General features: G+C 39.7%; 2 protein-coding genes across 6 annotated transcripts; one reads left to right on the forward strand and one right to left on the reverse strand.

The window, feature by feature from the left end:
• Positions 1 to 46: 46 nt before the first annotated feature.
• tardbpa (TAR DNA binding protein a) lies at positions 47 to 5073 on the reverse strand. Of its 2 annotated transcripts, XR_270265.3 has the most exons (7): positions 4833 to 5073; positions 4016 to 4179; positions 3757 to 3897; positions 3206 to 3376; positions 2822 to 2906; positions 1847 to 1993; positions 47 to 1000 (listed from the first exon to the last, which is right to left on the reverse strand). XR_270265.3 is itself a non-coding variant. In XM_003444799.5 (5 exons), the coding sequence occupies exons 1-5, from the start codon at positions 5071 to 5073 to the stop codon at positions 2433 to 2435; spliced, it is 1191 nt and encodes a 396-aa protein (XP_003444847.1). In that variant the 3' UTR covers positions 1082 to 2432. The 2 variants fall into 2 exon arrangements, 1 of the variants encoding a protein (XP_003444847.1); XM_003444799.5 differs by lacking the exon at positions 47 to 1000 and having other exon boundaries at positions 1082 to 2906.
• Positions 5074 to 5129: 56 nt separating this feature from the next.
• Positions 5130 to 15055, forward strand: ciroz (ciliated left-right organizer protein containing ZP-N domains). 4 transcript variants are annotated; one of them, XM_019349701.2, is made up of 14 exons: positions 5130 to 5638; positions 5766 to 5852; positions 6857 to 6951; positions 7529 to 7622; positions 7695 to 7777; positions 7855 to 7956; positions 8046 to 8170; positions 8281 to 8424; positions 8521 to 8559; positions 8689 to 8826; positions 8908 to 8992; positions 10700 to 10896; positions 11039 to 11156; positions 13170 to 15055. In XM_019349701.2, exons 4-14 carry the CDS (start codon positions 7591 to 7593, stop codon positions 13673 to 13675), a joined length of 1569 nt encoding a protein of 522 aa, XP_019205246.1. In that variant the 5' UTR covers positions 5130 to 5638; positions 5766 to 5852; positions 6857 to 6951; positions 7529 to 7590; the 3' UTR covers positions 13676 to 15055. The 4 variants fall into 4 exon arrangements, with proteins under 4 accessions (XP_019205246.1, XP_025757766.1, XP_019205245.1 ...); XM_025901981.1 differs by lacking the exon at positions 6857 to 6951; XM_019349700.2 differs by lacking the exon at positions 6857 to 6951 and having other exon boundaries at positions 5130 to 5852.
• The last annotated feature ends 22 nt before the right edge of the window (positions 15056 to 15077 follow it).

Here is a 15077-nt window from a genome sequence, read left to right on the forward strand (position 1 = left end):
AGTAGTCTTGAGTGTGCAGACAAATTTTCACAAACTCCTACAGCCATTTAAAAATGGAAAATATCACCAAATTTTAATATATGAAGGGGATGTGAGAGTCCCGTCCAACAAGTAGCAAAAACTGTACAACGGCACCATCATCAGGAGGAAAATGTAAATTACATCCACCAAGAAAGACTAAAAGAGTCTGTTTATATAGTCTATCTTCTATATACATTATATATGAGCTAGCTTTTTGCAGGATGCTGAAGCAGTTTTAACAAGAGGACTAAATCTGAATTGAATCCAAGTTTTCAAATAAATGTTAAAAAGCGATATGGATTAAAAGCAAGGAAAACTAGAGATTATGGCCTGGAAAAAAATAAAAGTGACATTTTATCTACATTGAGAGACCACAATGATTAAAAACTCCAAAGCTTTATTTAACAATGCAATACTAATATGTCAGAATACAATGTGTGAATTGCTGCTGTTCAGTCAGTTAAGTCCCTTTGAGGAAAAAAAAAAAAAAGATCAGCCAGGTGATACATTTCAGCCACTTTACAATCAAGGTAAACAGAACAAGACAGCTTCCTGCTACACCGATATCATTTTTGACCACATCAAACACCCGACTGGTTATTACTTTGATGTCAGTGACTGTTGGGAGACAAAAGAATAAAGCGTTTACTGACAAACACCCAGTTTTAGTAAGGCAAGACCTGTCGCACAGATTGGGGACCAGACAAAGGAATGATCACTGCCAAGCAGCAGGTGTTACTTTGGTCCCAACTGTGACATCTTTATGTATGACAAAAAAAAATACCTTGATTGTCACCGAGTATGGTCCGCTCTAAATTTGGTGGTCCAAGGTTTCTTGCAAGTGAGGTGAAGAAGATCCTTTTCAGGATTAAGGTTCATTGTGGTTTGCACCGGCACACCCAACAAAGGCTTCGTCTCCCACGCAACTGACTCCAACCTTCATTCAGACGAAAACCTGGGCTTTCCGTGTCCGAGGTCCCTATACATGTGAATTAAAGTGTTGGCAGTTCAATTAATGTAAAGTAAGTTAAAAATAAGTGACTATCAAGAGGGCATTATACCTAGTCAAATTCAATTTTATTTCAGACTTCCCTTTATTCACAAAACATAGAAAATGCATTCGTAACCACTTCAAACACAAACTTTCAATGGGAACTTGTCAAACATTCACCACATCAACTTCTGAGCTCGCTTTCAAACTTCAGCACTCTTTCAGTGTCCCCCAACCCCACCCACCCACACAGACTTCACTAGCACAAGGTCACATTTTCACACAGAGAGGGTGGTAACAAGGAGAAAGTAAAGCACACAACCAGACACAGCATTCACGTCAAATCAGATAGCAAGAGAAAGCTACAAAAGGATACAAATACTCATAGCACTTGACATTTCACTGTGATTTTAAAGAATTAAGGTTGATAGAAAACAATGAGAGAAAGAGACCGTAGGGATCTCGAGATGCAATAAATGTCCTTGTGATGGCCATGATGAACACACTCGTACTGGTTTCTTCCTCTCACACTCGCACAAAGCCACAGGTTCTTCTCAACTCTCGCAGGCATTTGTCTCTTTTGAATTAAAAAAAACAAACAAACAAAAAAACCAACAAACCAAAAGAAAAACAAACAAAAAAGAAAAAACTCCGCACCAACAGTCCTTCTCACACCGCTTTCTTTCATTTCGCTCTCCCGTTCGCTCACTCTCACTCGGTCCAACACCAATCCCACTCACTGATCTCAAAAACGTGACAACAGCAGACAAAATTTCTATATCCCAAAAATTTAAAAAATTAAAAAGGGGGAGAGGAAAAAAAGACAACACCCACCGTCTAATACAGTATATGCAGAGTGAAGCTGTGTTCTTGGATGACAAAGCATTTACACATGGGAGGAGGGGAAATGATACTGAGATCTGTCGAACATTGCTGCCAATGAGGCGCTTCCTCCCGGGAAATTGGGAAAGAGTTGGTGAACTGCAGAAGAGATTTCCATGAAGGCGTTTCCAAAAGATGTCAAACAAAAACAAAGATAAAATCAAATGCATACATACATATATATATTTATATGTAATTATAGAAAGCCCATCATTTCACAAGAGGCAATCAGGGGGCTCTTGAGATACTCGTGCACGTTTATAAATAATTTTATCCTGCATGCACAGTCATCTTTGTAGAACATATTCTCAAAAAACAAAACCAGGTAGTGTGGCAGCTTCCACTAACAAACTACACTTCTCACCCATTCAATGCATGACTACATAAGTCACACACAAGTATAAATTTCCTCTTTAACAAAATAAAAGGCAGTGTATTTTTTCTTTTTTTAAATAACAGAATATCTAAGCCATTCCCCCTCATATGTATACTTACCAGATCAGCCTTATAGCAACAGAAAAAATTAGCTCGTAGCTATCTACATTCCCCAACTAGAAGACTTAGACTCCATAGATGCACCAAAGCCAGAGCTGAAGCCGCTGCTGGTGGCCGTGTTAGTGCCTGCAGCCCAACCAAGGCTTGCTGAGTTTGGGCTGCTGTAACTGGTGCTCGCAGAGCTATAGGTCTGGTCTCTGGTTGTAGTGGCTGTGCCTGCTGTTGTGGTCAGACCCTGCTGGTTAGCCAGCATGCCCATCATTCCCCAACTGCTCTGCAGCGCTGCCTGAGCGGCCGCGACCATGGCTGGGTTTAGACCGAGAGCCCCGAAGTTAACCCCTCCGCTACCGCTGCCTAGTCCACCGCGATTACTGCCATAGCCCTGATTGAACCCACCAGCCCCGAAACGCCCTCGATCCATCATTTGCCTACTATTATTGTGTTTGGGCTCAGCATTGGAGATGTGCACGCTGACACCCTTGATGATCAGGTCCTCTCCACACAGAGCTTGGGCAACCTGAGAAAGAAATGAGTTACTAAGTCTGTGTATTTCTTTTTTCTTTGTATTTCTTTTTTCTAACAGGTAAATAAATACTCCGTACACTATAAATACCAGGTATCAAGAGGTATTTACAGTATAAATCTGTAACTGAGCTCTCATGTTTTCCACTACTACACCAAACTTATATGCATATAATTACTGATATTATAAATTTGTTTTTGTTTTATCTAAACATACATATTAGGTATTCCTCACTCTTCCTGTATAATACCATCTACTCATATTCAAAGCCCGTCATTTAAGGTCACTCTTACCTGGTCATCAGCAAATGTGACAAAAGCAAACGCCCGGAAAGGTTTGGGAATGAAGACGTCTGTGACTTCACCATACTGCATGAAGTACTGCCTCAGATCATCAGTTGTCATGTCCTCCGTGCAGCGACCAACAAAGATTTTACGGCTCCGCATCGGCTCATCAGGACATGCCTGAAAGGAAGAACAGGCACAGCCACCATTTCATTTTAAGTCATGCTGCTCAACAATCCAGATTCAGTTTGACAAAATCTAATCAACATTTGCAACCCGTGTTAAACTTACATTATTAATGAAGATGTGTTTTTAAAAATTCATTGCAATGACTTTAAAACCCCTGCTTGTAAGTGTGGAAACCCAATCCTAATCCGAGGTGAATGTGAATGAATGTGAACATGTGACACAGATCAACAAGCAGTAACAGGTCCTGTAAGCCTACATATAAACCTAAAAAGGAATTTATACCAGACCTTATTCACTGATCTTTAATGTAAAGAAATCAATTTCTACCAGAAGCACTTTTTTGAGACATGGTATAATCGTGCCCAACCCACCTTTGAATTGGGAAGTTTACAGTCACACCATCTCCCGTCAATCATGTGCCTCTGAGCGATGACTTTGGTTTGCGTCTCATAGTCGGTGAACCGGACGAACCCAAAACCTTTTGAATTGCCAGTTTTTGCATCTCTCTTCACCTGAAAATGGGCGAGGTGAGCAAAATCATTAGTACACAAACAAAAGTCACACCCTCGTTGCGCTCAACGTCTAGAAAAGAACTGAGAAAACATTCACAGTCACATGACACATCAATACCTGCACCATGATGACCTCTCCAAAGGTACTGAAATAATCCTTGAGGTCTTGTTCTGTTGTTTTCCATGGCAACCCGAGGACAATAAGATCCGATGTCTTCTGAAAGCCCCTTTTAATTTTCACAACTGAGGCAGCGTCTATTTCCTCCATCTTTCTTTTGTTATCTATGAAGAATAAATAAATCATGCCAGTGAGAAAAAAAAGCAATCAAAACCCTTGTCTTATATAATTACAAAACTCCCCTAAATTAAAAAAAACGGCAGAAAACCGAAATACAACTGTGTTTACTATTTCAATAACATGTTGCCATAACAGCATCAACTAATCTGTTATAATTTTCCACAGTTGTCACAACCTTGCTGCCGGATTTGGTCACATTCAGTAAGCAAGCTATTAAATACAGGGCTTTAATCCAGTTCAGTCACCTGTCTCACAATGTTTTTTGTTGGTGTCATTTGTGTCTTTTTAGAACAATCTAATACAGTGATCTCTCTTTAAGGTATCTTTTAGAGGCTCCAGTTTGTGATGCTGCTGAATTTTGTAATATAATACTACTTTACAGTCACAAACATTTTTTTATGAGAGTTAAAATACAGCGCACATGCTTAGGTGTTGGGCAAAGCAGCTTCAGCACAATATGAACACAAAACAACACTTTATGTTCAAATTTGGACCAATCCCGAGCATTAAAGCGTTAATTGTAATACCATGTATTGGTACTTTTAACTAGTTGTAGTCAAATCAACTTAACAGGCAGTTTGTGGGCAGGGTTGTCAATTTGCTTACATGTTTATAATGACACAAACACCTGGCATACCTTTGGGGTAATTGACAATGTACACCAGGTTTCCCCAGTCGTTCTCCGGTGGGTGCAGGACACCCTCCACAAGCCGGACTCCCCTCATGCACTGGGTCTCTGGGTTTCTGTATCGCAGCCCGCAAGCCCCTGGAAACTGCGCTGCTACCGATGACAGCAAAACAGTGCCATCGTCCTCTGACGGGATCTCCATGGGTTCCTCATTTTCTTCCTCAGCCACCCGAATGTAAAGCTCTGACATGGTGTCCAGGATGGCTGAGCTCTGGTCCAAGCGCGGTCAGCTGAGAGAGCTCAAGTTATCAGTAAACACCGGAGTGGTGCGAGCGGATCTGCCCCTGGCTTGTAGTTTACTTCTGTTAACTGTGCGCGAAGCTAATGTAACACAAGCACAGACACGCGAACTGCGTGAAACAGTCACTCTGCGACTCTTTCGCTTTAAACAGCTGGTGGCATGAAAGCCGGGATGCTTTCTTAGCCAGAAATGACACGCGTAAACAAGTTAGCCAGCTAGCCACTGAGCTAGCACACTCAAGTCAGCTCGAAAAATGAATGGCCGTCCAGTTTTACAACGCGCTGTCAACAAATATACGACGACTCCTCGTGCTTACGAGCGCGTGGCCGAAAATTGTACGTCAATAACAACATCGACAAGTTATCGCGTTCGACGCAATTTCACCACCAAAGCGAGTAAATCAACACAGCTGCACACGGCTAACCTCTTTTAACCTCAAGCTAGCTAACAAAATGGCTGCTGATGCTCACCTTGTAAAGATGACATCATCGACTTGGGAGGGTGCACTCAATTTGTGGGGCTGCCATAAAATTAATTTGAAAACGTTTTCTGAATAGATCAATTTTTGACTATCAATTGCCAGTTACCGTTTGTGAATTTAAGTTAAACCTAATCTGCGTTTTTTTTTTACATTTATCAAGTGGAGTGTCGTAACTTGTTTGTGCCAAGGATAAAGCTCCCGGGTTACCCTTTGAAGTCTCACACGAAGCTAGGAGCCCAAACAAAAGGTGTGTAATGTTTTGAAGAAATAAATTTAAAAAAAAGAAAAGCCCGACCGATGTTTTGGTTGGCCAATATTATTGCCCGATATTGGTCAATTGCAGAGACTAAAACTTCCGGTCTTCGTGGTAATTTTTAAGGCACATTGCTGACACAATAATAAACAATAGGGACCAAATCTCATCTTTTCCAATGCTAAGTAACTCTAACTGTATTTACAATTGTTTTTTTAGAATTTTTTTTTTTTTAACTCCCTAACAATCTGTACATAAAACCCTGTACCCTGACATAAATGAATGAACAAAATGTTTTAGAGATGCATACAAACAGAATTTACAGGATAAAGGAAAATAGCTGCAGAAAATTAATAAAAGATGTACAAGCATCCATGCAAACACAGTTTATAAGGCAAACACTGAGCATGCACAATTCTTATGAGCTTGAAAGTCAACATTTGGTATGACAACCTTTATTCTGCAACACAGCTTGAACTCTCTGAGGCAAGTTTTTGTGTCACTTAAAAAAAAAAAAGAAGTTTTCAGGGATTGTTCTCCAGGCTTCCTGAGGGACGTTCAGAGTTCTTCTTTGGATAATGGCTGCCCTTTTCTTTTCTCTGTCTAAATGATCCCAGACTGCTTCAATAATGTTGAGGTCTGGGCCCTGGGAAGGCCAATCCATGAGTGTTGGTGTTCTATTATGTGTTTTTCTATCCTGGTATGCTTTTACTGTATTGGCAGCGTATTTGGGATCACTGTCTTGCTGAAAAAGGAAGCAGTTGCTAATCAGATCCTTTCCAGATGAAACTGTGTTCATAATTCATTCAACTCCAATCAGTTTTGACAAGATCTTCAACACCACAGACTCATCAAGATTGAACAAAAAAAAATTCTAATTTGTATTCATTGCACCATATAACCTGTGGATATGGATCTTCAGTCCACAGTTTGGGATTTTCAGTCTTGTGTCATTTGATATAGTTCAGTCTTTTTCCTTCCTGCTTCCCTTTCTTAAGAATGATGTCTTGACAGTCACCCTTCACTGCGACCATTTCTGATGAGGCTTCGGTGAACAGCAGATGATCAACTAAGGGTCAATTGCATCTCTCAGGTCCTGTGTCAGGTCTTTGCTGGATTAGTTTCCTTTTTCTTAAGGACACAACTTTCAGACACTGTTCATCTACCACAGTTTTTTGTAGGCCTTTCACATTTTCTTTTGTCCTCCATTTGTCCAGTGTCTGCATTTTTTAAGGACACACTGGACACTATACTGAGATATGACAATTTTTTTTGGCTAACAGCACTTTGAGAATCAACTTGTCGGGGTAAAATACCATTTTCTACCTGCCAAATTCAACCAATAAAATGATTATGTGTTTTTGCGACAGGCTGCTAGTAACAAAGTGCCTAAAGACGCAATTTAATAGAAGGCAAAGTAAAGTGAGATTTTATTACAGGGGCAACAATCTCTGCATCGATGTCAAGAAAACAATAAAGGTTAATAAAAGGAGGTTACTGGAAGTGAAAGGGGTAATTCGTGATGGATGACAAACACAAAAGGACACGTTCCTGTAAAGTTTATTTTCACACATGCTCGAAACAGCAATTGTTCTTTTATTTTTAAGATTTTTTTCTCACTTATCTTTTAACAAAGCAAAGTAAACACACCTGTGCTTCAACCTATCCAGGCCAGTGCCACCACCCCTCACCTACAAATAAGACTATCCACAGACGTTTCCATCACTTCACCATGGATCACATCAGAGTTGGCATCCTTGCTATGTGAGTAACAGACTTTCTTTATATCTACATCGTCTTTCAAATATAAGCTGCATTCGATGCTCTTTTCTACAGCTTTTTGCAGTGTTTTATCACAAAGAGCGCATTTTCCATTCAGAAACGAGAATGGATTCAAACTTCAGCAGCAAGATTAACAGGTGAACATTTATTCTGATATGAGCTAAAGCTGTTATGTTCCTAGTGTTTGTGAGAAATCTACCTGCTGCACTTTCAGAAGAAGATGTGGTTTGCTTTCCTGAATACATGGAGATGTGGATGCACAGTGCAAGAATTGAGGAGTTCAGGGTCCTGCTGTCGAGGGCGCTAAGTATCCAAGGTAATACTTTATGACAAGATAAATGACTTAAAAAGCATTCATTTAATGTTGAACATGTCATTTCTGAATCACTGCTTGCTTTTCACAAGCCAACCTTGCATCTCTGGATCACCTGAATCTCCAGCTGTCTGCTTGTGGATTCTCACTGCAAAACGACTTCGACAATAACTACGTTTTTAGAGTCAGCTACACCGGGTGTTTTGTTCGGCAGCAGGTTTGCCAGTCTTTTCTGAAATATGCAATCCATATACACAACCTCAGATATTTTAGTCTTGCACTTGGGCTTGATGGTGATAATGATCTGTTTTTATATTGACTATTCAGAATGGCTTTAATGTCTTAACATTAAATTTGGTGCGGAGGATGAATCGATTTGGAAGCCAGCCTCACAGTTTCACAATGAAGTGCCCTGTGATGTCTGTGGTGCAAAGCAGGGAGCAAATCCACTGTGACCCTGAATATGTTCAGGTAACAATGAACATTTTACCACATTTCAACCTAACTGTATTTATATATTAGGATTAGTTTGCTTTGTTACTAGAAATAATTTGTGTGTGCCCTCAGGTGATCAGAGAAATTCCCAATGGAAACTGGGATAATGAGGTAGTAATTACATTCAGTGCCTGGAATTCTGATTACCTTCTAAATGATCACAATTTTGTCTGTAGATGTTTAATGTTTGGAAAGCAAGTCTAACTTTTTTTTGTATTTATTGTCTGGTTTTTGCTGCAGCTGCAGTGGTTGCTGTGTCTGGACGATCACCTCCTTGTAGCTCTGGAGGATGCCAGCTTGATTCAGATGAACATTGATGTGAATGTAAAAGACATAAGAGTTCAGGGCAGGAGGAGGGAGATCTTAAGGCCTGTCAAAGTGAGACTTCACACAGCATTATGCCACCTAGTGACTATTAGTATTACAACTGAAATGTACTCAATTACTGTTTTAATACAGATAATGGAAAATGAAGGGGAATTTTTGGCTTTGAAGCTGGTCAGAGACAGATATGCCTACAGTATGGAAGCAACATGTCCAAAAGGTGGGTAACAAGGACAGAATTGGAGCTGGAAGATATTTTCCAAAATGAGTTGTGACTTTTTAAAAATTATCCAACAACAACAGTAAGTGTTTGAGTTTAATTAGAGCAAGGGTGTCAAACACAAGGCCTGGGGGCCGATTGCTGCCTGGCACAGACTCCAATCGGGCCCACTGGGTGGCTTTGGAAAATGTAAAAGAGGACATAAATTTTGGACTTTTAACAGTATTTTCATCTGTTTTACAGTCAAAGGAGCTTGCAAAGAAAAGCGTCTGGACTTCTTTAAGTTGCTTGAAGACGTTTCACCTCTCATCCGAGAAGCTTCTTCAGTTCTAAGGTCAAATGGCCGAGACCTTAGAACTGAAGAAGCTTCTCGGATGAGAGGTGAAACGTCTTCAAGCAGCTTAAAGAAGTCCAGACGCTTTTCTTTGCAAGCTCCTTTGACTACGATGACCTGGATGACTTAGAACCTTCACAGACATCTGTTTTACAGCTTTTACAGCTACAATTTTTCTCTATCTATTATAGAAATATAGTATGTTTTTCGCAGTTTAAGAAGAAGGCTAATATTCTGTAAAAAACAAAAACCTGTCACTGTGCTGACCTTTACATCAGTAAAAATCATTTGGGCTATTTTTTGTTTAATGTTGATAAAAACATGTGGGGTGGGGACATTGGCTCTTTTTCCGTCTTCTAAAGAGAACGTATCAGTTATAAAAATGTTAAAGATACTTAAATGGAAAAGTCCTGAATCCAAAACCTAAATATTCTTAACTCCCAAGTATTCACAATAGTTCTGTATGTGGTCATAGTTTGAACTAAAGCTACAAAGTTTCAGCTTGGTCCAGTGGATTCAAGGTCAGATCTAAAGGGTCACAAGTTAAATCTGTGGGTATCATCAGATGACTGATGAAAATTAAATAATATTTTTGAAAGTGGCACACTTTTTGTAAATTTGCCTCTGTACACAACACAGTAGATTTTAAATTAAACCCCCACCATATAACTGAAGCACAGACCTCCAGCTTAAATTCAAGGGGTTCGTCTAAAATATTGCACTGTTTAGGAATTACAGCCATTTTTTATATAAAGTCTTCAACATATACAAATGTTCAGCATTAACTGAACAAACTAACATGATTTTAAACACAAGGATTGTTGCAGTCAATGACTGGATAAAATCTAGAGCCCATGGAGCTCATTAAGTGCTGTGTTTCCTCCAGTGAGATGCTAGGCCAGGTCTTCACTGTAGTTGCCTCAGTTGCTGCTTATTTGTGGGTCTTTCTGCTCTTTCAGGCTCTTTGAACAATAAGGAAATAGGCCACGAAACGCTTTACCAGTCCACTGTCCGATAACTTTTGAGCATCTGAAAGTAGGAGACTGTATATAACAATGGCTGATTTTCAAAACACATTGTGCAATATTTTTGTTAAACCATTTGAAAGTTTGCACTTTACCCAGATGGTGATTGTTTGGTTTATAATCCACTGTGACGGTGCAGAGAAGCAAGATTTAAAAAACGTATGATTGTCCAAAAATGTATCAACCTCATCGTCTATCTCATTTTATATATGTTAAATAAATACAGAGCAAAAGTGCAAATGTAATCAACTAGAAATTGGCAACAAGTGAAAATACTTATAAACAGATACATCAAATATAATTACTTGTTAATAACTAACCACATTAACACATCTTATTTTATTTCAGTGAACGCATCCACGGCAGACAAGACTGTGCTGCACATCCTCAAACGCCGAATAGGTTTGACCAGAAGAGGCACCTATCACAATGAAGCACTGACACTCAGCGACCTGTCAGTTAACCAGACAGACACTTTCACAGTGCATGAGACGAGTGAATTTGTAACTCTGTCCATTCCCACAGCCCAAATACTCCAGACAAAAGTTAGTGCTGAAACACAAACCTGTATGACTCCAAATCACCGTGGTAGTGCATGGCTGTTAAAGCATGCGCTAACATGAGTAAACTGTGTGGCTTTGAGGATTCATTAAAGAGTAACACATCTAACCCAGGTTTATTTTACAGCCCTGCACAGATGACAACCGGCTCCTGCAGCCGTTCTACAGGGTGGATGCTGTGCTCACCTTCAGAGAGACAAATCACAAAATGCACTGGACCATGGAGAGCACGCTGCCATGCATAGGTGAGTTTTCTGCTGATGAGCACAGTAAAAACTAAAGAGGTGATCAATTATTGGATGTTTTCTTGACCATGGCATTTAATGTAGTCACACCAGGCACTTCTTGTTTGTTGCTCAGCCAGACGCTTAATGTTTCAATCCTATTAATGAAAACACTCCTATATACACACATCAGACACTTTATTAGGTACACATTGTCTGTACTGGGTTGGATCCCCTTTTGGATGCCAGTCTAGGTTTATATCTGACCCATGGCCCAAACCTCTCTCTTCACATTTTCCACTCTTCACTGCACGCCTCCAAAAAATGTTAAAAAAATTAAATAAAAATAATGTCACATAGCAATAATCAGTCCTATCAATATCAATAGCACTCATTTATAAAATCCCTCCTTCAACAATTATTTTCAGTGGAACAATTTCTAGATATATCACAGTATGATTGCACATTTTCAGCATATGAGTGTTAAAAATGTTTCAATCCTTTAAAAAAAACACCAGGAAAAACTACTCACCCATCAACACTTCATCTTTTGCGGCACCAAAGTCTAAAGTCCTGGCTGTATAGCCATCCTGCTCTCTTCTCTCCTTCTTTTGAGGACCACTTTTTTCCTTTGGCTCGCTAAATATAATTTAAAATGCCGCTGCACTGACTTGCTACTGTATAAGACACCCGCTGAAAATCAAATGGATAAATATTTAACATCAACAGCTTTTGCACACATTTTCCACAAATGACAGGGAGCAAGGTCATGAAGTACAAGTCATATATTTGCTAGCATACCCCTCTGCTATCAAAACCTTTCAGAAAAGATGCCGCTTTGAATCAGTGGAGAGTAAAAATGATTGAGTAAATATTTGTAGCTAAAATGCAGTTCATAAGGAAACTGCATAACTGCATGCATACAGTTAGGCTTTGGGTCACAAGATAGAAGCAGGACTTGAACTTACAGTGTAACTTATAATCTATCCACTTTAAGTTGAGGGTCTCAGTTATTCTGTGTAATATGAAGGGAGAGATATGCTCAGTTGATATCCGTGTTAACTGAGCTTCTCCTACTTTCTGGTTCTGGGGCATTTCTTTGGCTGCCATGTTGAAAGTTTTGCCTTTGCAGCCACAGTTACCTGTTCTTAGGTGATAGGAGTGGCAATTACTCTGGTCTTCTGCTGCTGTAGCCCATATGTTTCAAGGTTTGAGGTGTTGTGTGTGCAGAAATGCTCTTCTGCATACCTAGATTATAATCAACTGTTATTTGTCCATTCTGTCCATTCTTCTCTCTTTTCGGACCATTCTGTGTAAACCCCAGAGATGGTTTGTGGGAAAATCCCAGCAGATCAGCTGTTTCTAAAATACTCAGACCAGCCCAACTTGCAGGAACAACTACGCCACATTCAAAGTCACTTAAATCACATTCTTCCCCATTCTAATGATTTGGTTTGAACCTAATCAGGTCACGCTGAAGATGGCTACACAGCTACATTCACTGGCTGATTAGATATTTGCTTTAACAAGCAGGTGTACTTAACAAAGTGCCTGGAGTGTATAGGGACACAATATGCTTCTGAGATTGTATCCAAGATATATTCTTTTTCAAAATCAGTCTTAACAATACAATAAAGAGATCTTAACTGGATGATTGGATGCATCACTGTGGACAGTTATTGTGAGCCTGCAGTTCCACTTCTTATAGTGTTTTGTTAATATGAAAATGTTAAAACATGGGAAATAAAGATCCTTAATAGATATATTTTAAGATCTCTAAAATAGTTTTGTGTCAGTTAAACTACTGCTGGGAATGTACAAATAATTGTTTTTAAAAAATGTGGCTTCAAATTTTCACATCACACTCGTGTAAATTCCTTATTAAACCTGTGTTTGCTGCATTGTCACAAATCATGTTTTTGTGTTAAAAGTCTCTGTAAGTCATAATTTACTGCACCAGTTATTAAATTGTGGAATAGCAGGCATTGTTTCTGTTTAATCTCACCCTTGTTGAAATCACCATTATCTCCACAGCTGCACCTGATAACACATCATCACATGTCACATCTTCTCCTGGCCCAAACAACATAAGCCCGTCCACACTCGACTCTACACGTGAGACTGTAACTACAGACGAGCCTTCGCCCGACCTCGTCACCATCCCACAAGAAAACCTAAAAGAGAGAGATTCGTTCAAGCCTGCAAAGTTTCCCACAACTAATCTTCCTCACATGCTGAGGGAGGGCCGCAGTTTTAATATCCACGCTGATGAGATAATAAGGGATGATGTGTCTTCTTCAGTGTTGGATAATGGCACCAGTATCGACATTAACACAACTACAACTAGTTTCTTTGATTTTCTACATGCAGCTACAAATGTTTCAGCAGAGTCAGACTTGCTTACGTCAGCAGCCACAGCCCAAACACCACATATGTCTCTTACCACGCTGGCTCAGCCTGATGAAGAGTACCAGGTACTCAACACAACCAGTAGGAATGAACAACAGCAAAAGGAGAAAAAACTGCAGTGGATTTGGTAGGATTAGATTTATTTATTTAGTTAAGTCAAATTATTCTTCAACTACTATATCTTAATTACTTTAAGGCCTTTTTTTTACTCCTTTTCCTTTTAAACCCAACTGGTACCACATACATCTGTTTGCAGTCATGAAAGGTGACGCAGTGGTCAGTGAAGGCTGATTATACAGTGCAAGCAGAATTACCGTCAGACCTCTGCCAGCTATTGCCTCAGGGTGGACATTATCCAGACTCAGACAAAGGCAGGCGTTAAATAAACACGTCTCTTTCCGAGCAGCAAAACAGGCTGATGAAGAGAAGACCTTGTGTTAGCTGATGCCACCTTTCAGAGCAACTTGAACTCAAATCACAGAAAGTCATAATAAAAGCTCACGGATTGCTTGTCAGCGGTCATTCTAAGATTCTTAGATGTTAGAATCAATTTTATGTGTTAAAAACTGTTTTCTTTTCAACAATAGATCAAATTTAGCTTCTGATTTACTGTAATGTCAGCTGTAGCTGTCGCTCCCCTCGTTGCAGTACACTAAACCAACAGCAGAGGGCACTCTCCAACATGTTTTCAGTAGACTCCTGATGGGTCACAGCCTGCCTCCAGATGCTCTTTTCCAAATTAAGCAGTTTGACATATTTTTTTTTTTTTTAAAGGGAACCTAGATTCAGTGCTAGTTGTTTTTTTGTGTGCACAATTAAATGAACTTTATTCATCATAAGATAACTCTTGAAAATCCAATATGCAGTATAGAAGGGGGGTTTAAATTTATTCAGTTGAGTGCTTTAAATGTAACACCCATACAGAATTACTAGTATAGATCAAAATAGCTGAAGAGGTTTCATTTTTGTCCCACGGCTTTTTTTCCCCCCACCTTTGTTATTGTGACCTCCCGGTATGCACCAAAGCGTCTCTAAATGATAACCGCGCGGTGTTGCGCAGTTACATGCATCATATACAACGGTCTGTGGGGCAGAAAATCTAAACTTCCTTGTGCCTTTGGTTCCCATCTGCTCAGTGAACTTATGAGCAGGAAATGGAATAAGTGGTGCAAAAAGCATGCCAACATCCCCGGTTCTTTCATGTGGCCTCTCTCGGCCATTAGCCTATCTGTATCGACTGTTAACTGTCTTTACAAAGTTAAAAATCCCTTTCATGTTTCACTGTTTCTTTTTTGTTTTAATTTCAGTCAGAGCATATGGTTTGCACATCTGGGATATGCTAAGCGTGGTGGCACCCCCTCCCCCCCACCCCTCCCCCCAATACACACACACATATACACACGAACACACACACAGACTCTGTGAAGTGATCCATATATGGTCTTCATTGTTATTGCTCATAATCACTCATCATTATTATAAACAAGTTCTGTCATGATTGGTCGCTTTGAGTTTGCTGTCTGAAGATGCTTA

Source organism: Oreochromis niloticus, linkage group LG20 (assembly GCF_001858045.2).
Source record: "Oreochromis niloticus isolate F11D_XX linkage group LG20, O_niloticus_UMD_NMBU, whole genome shotgun sequence".
NCBI classification, from domain to species: domain Eukaryota; kingdom Metazoa; phylum Chordata; class Actinopteri; order Cichliformes; family Cichlidae; genus Oreochromis; species Oreochromis niloticus.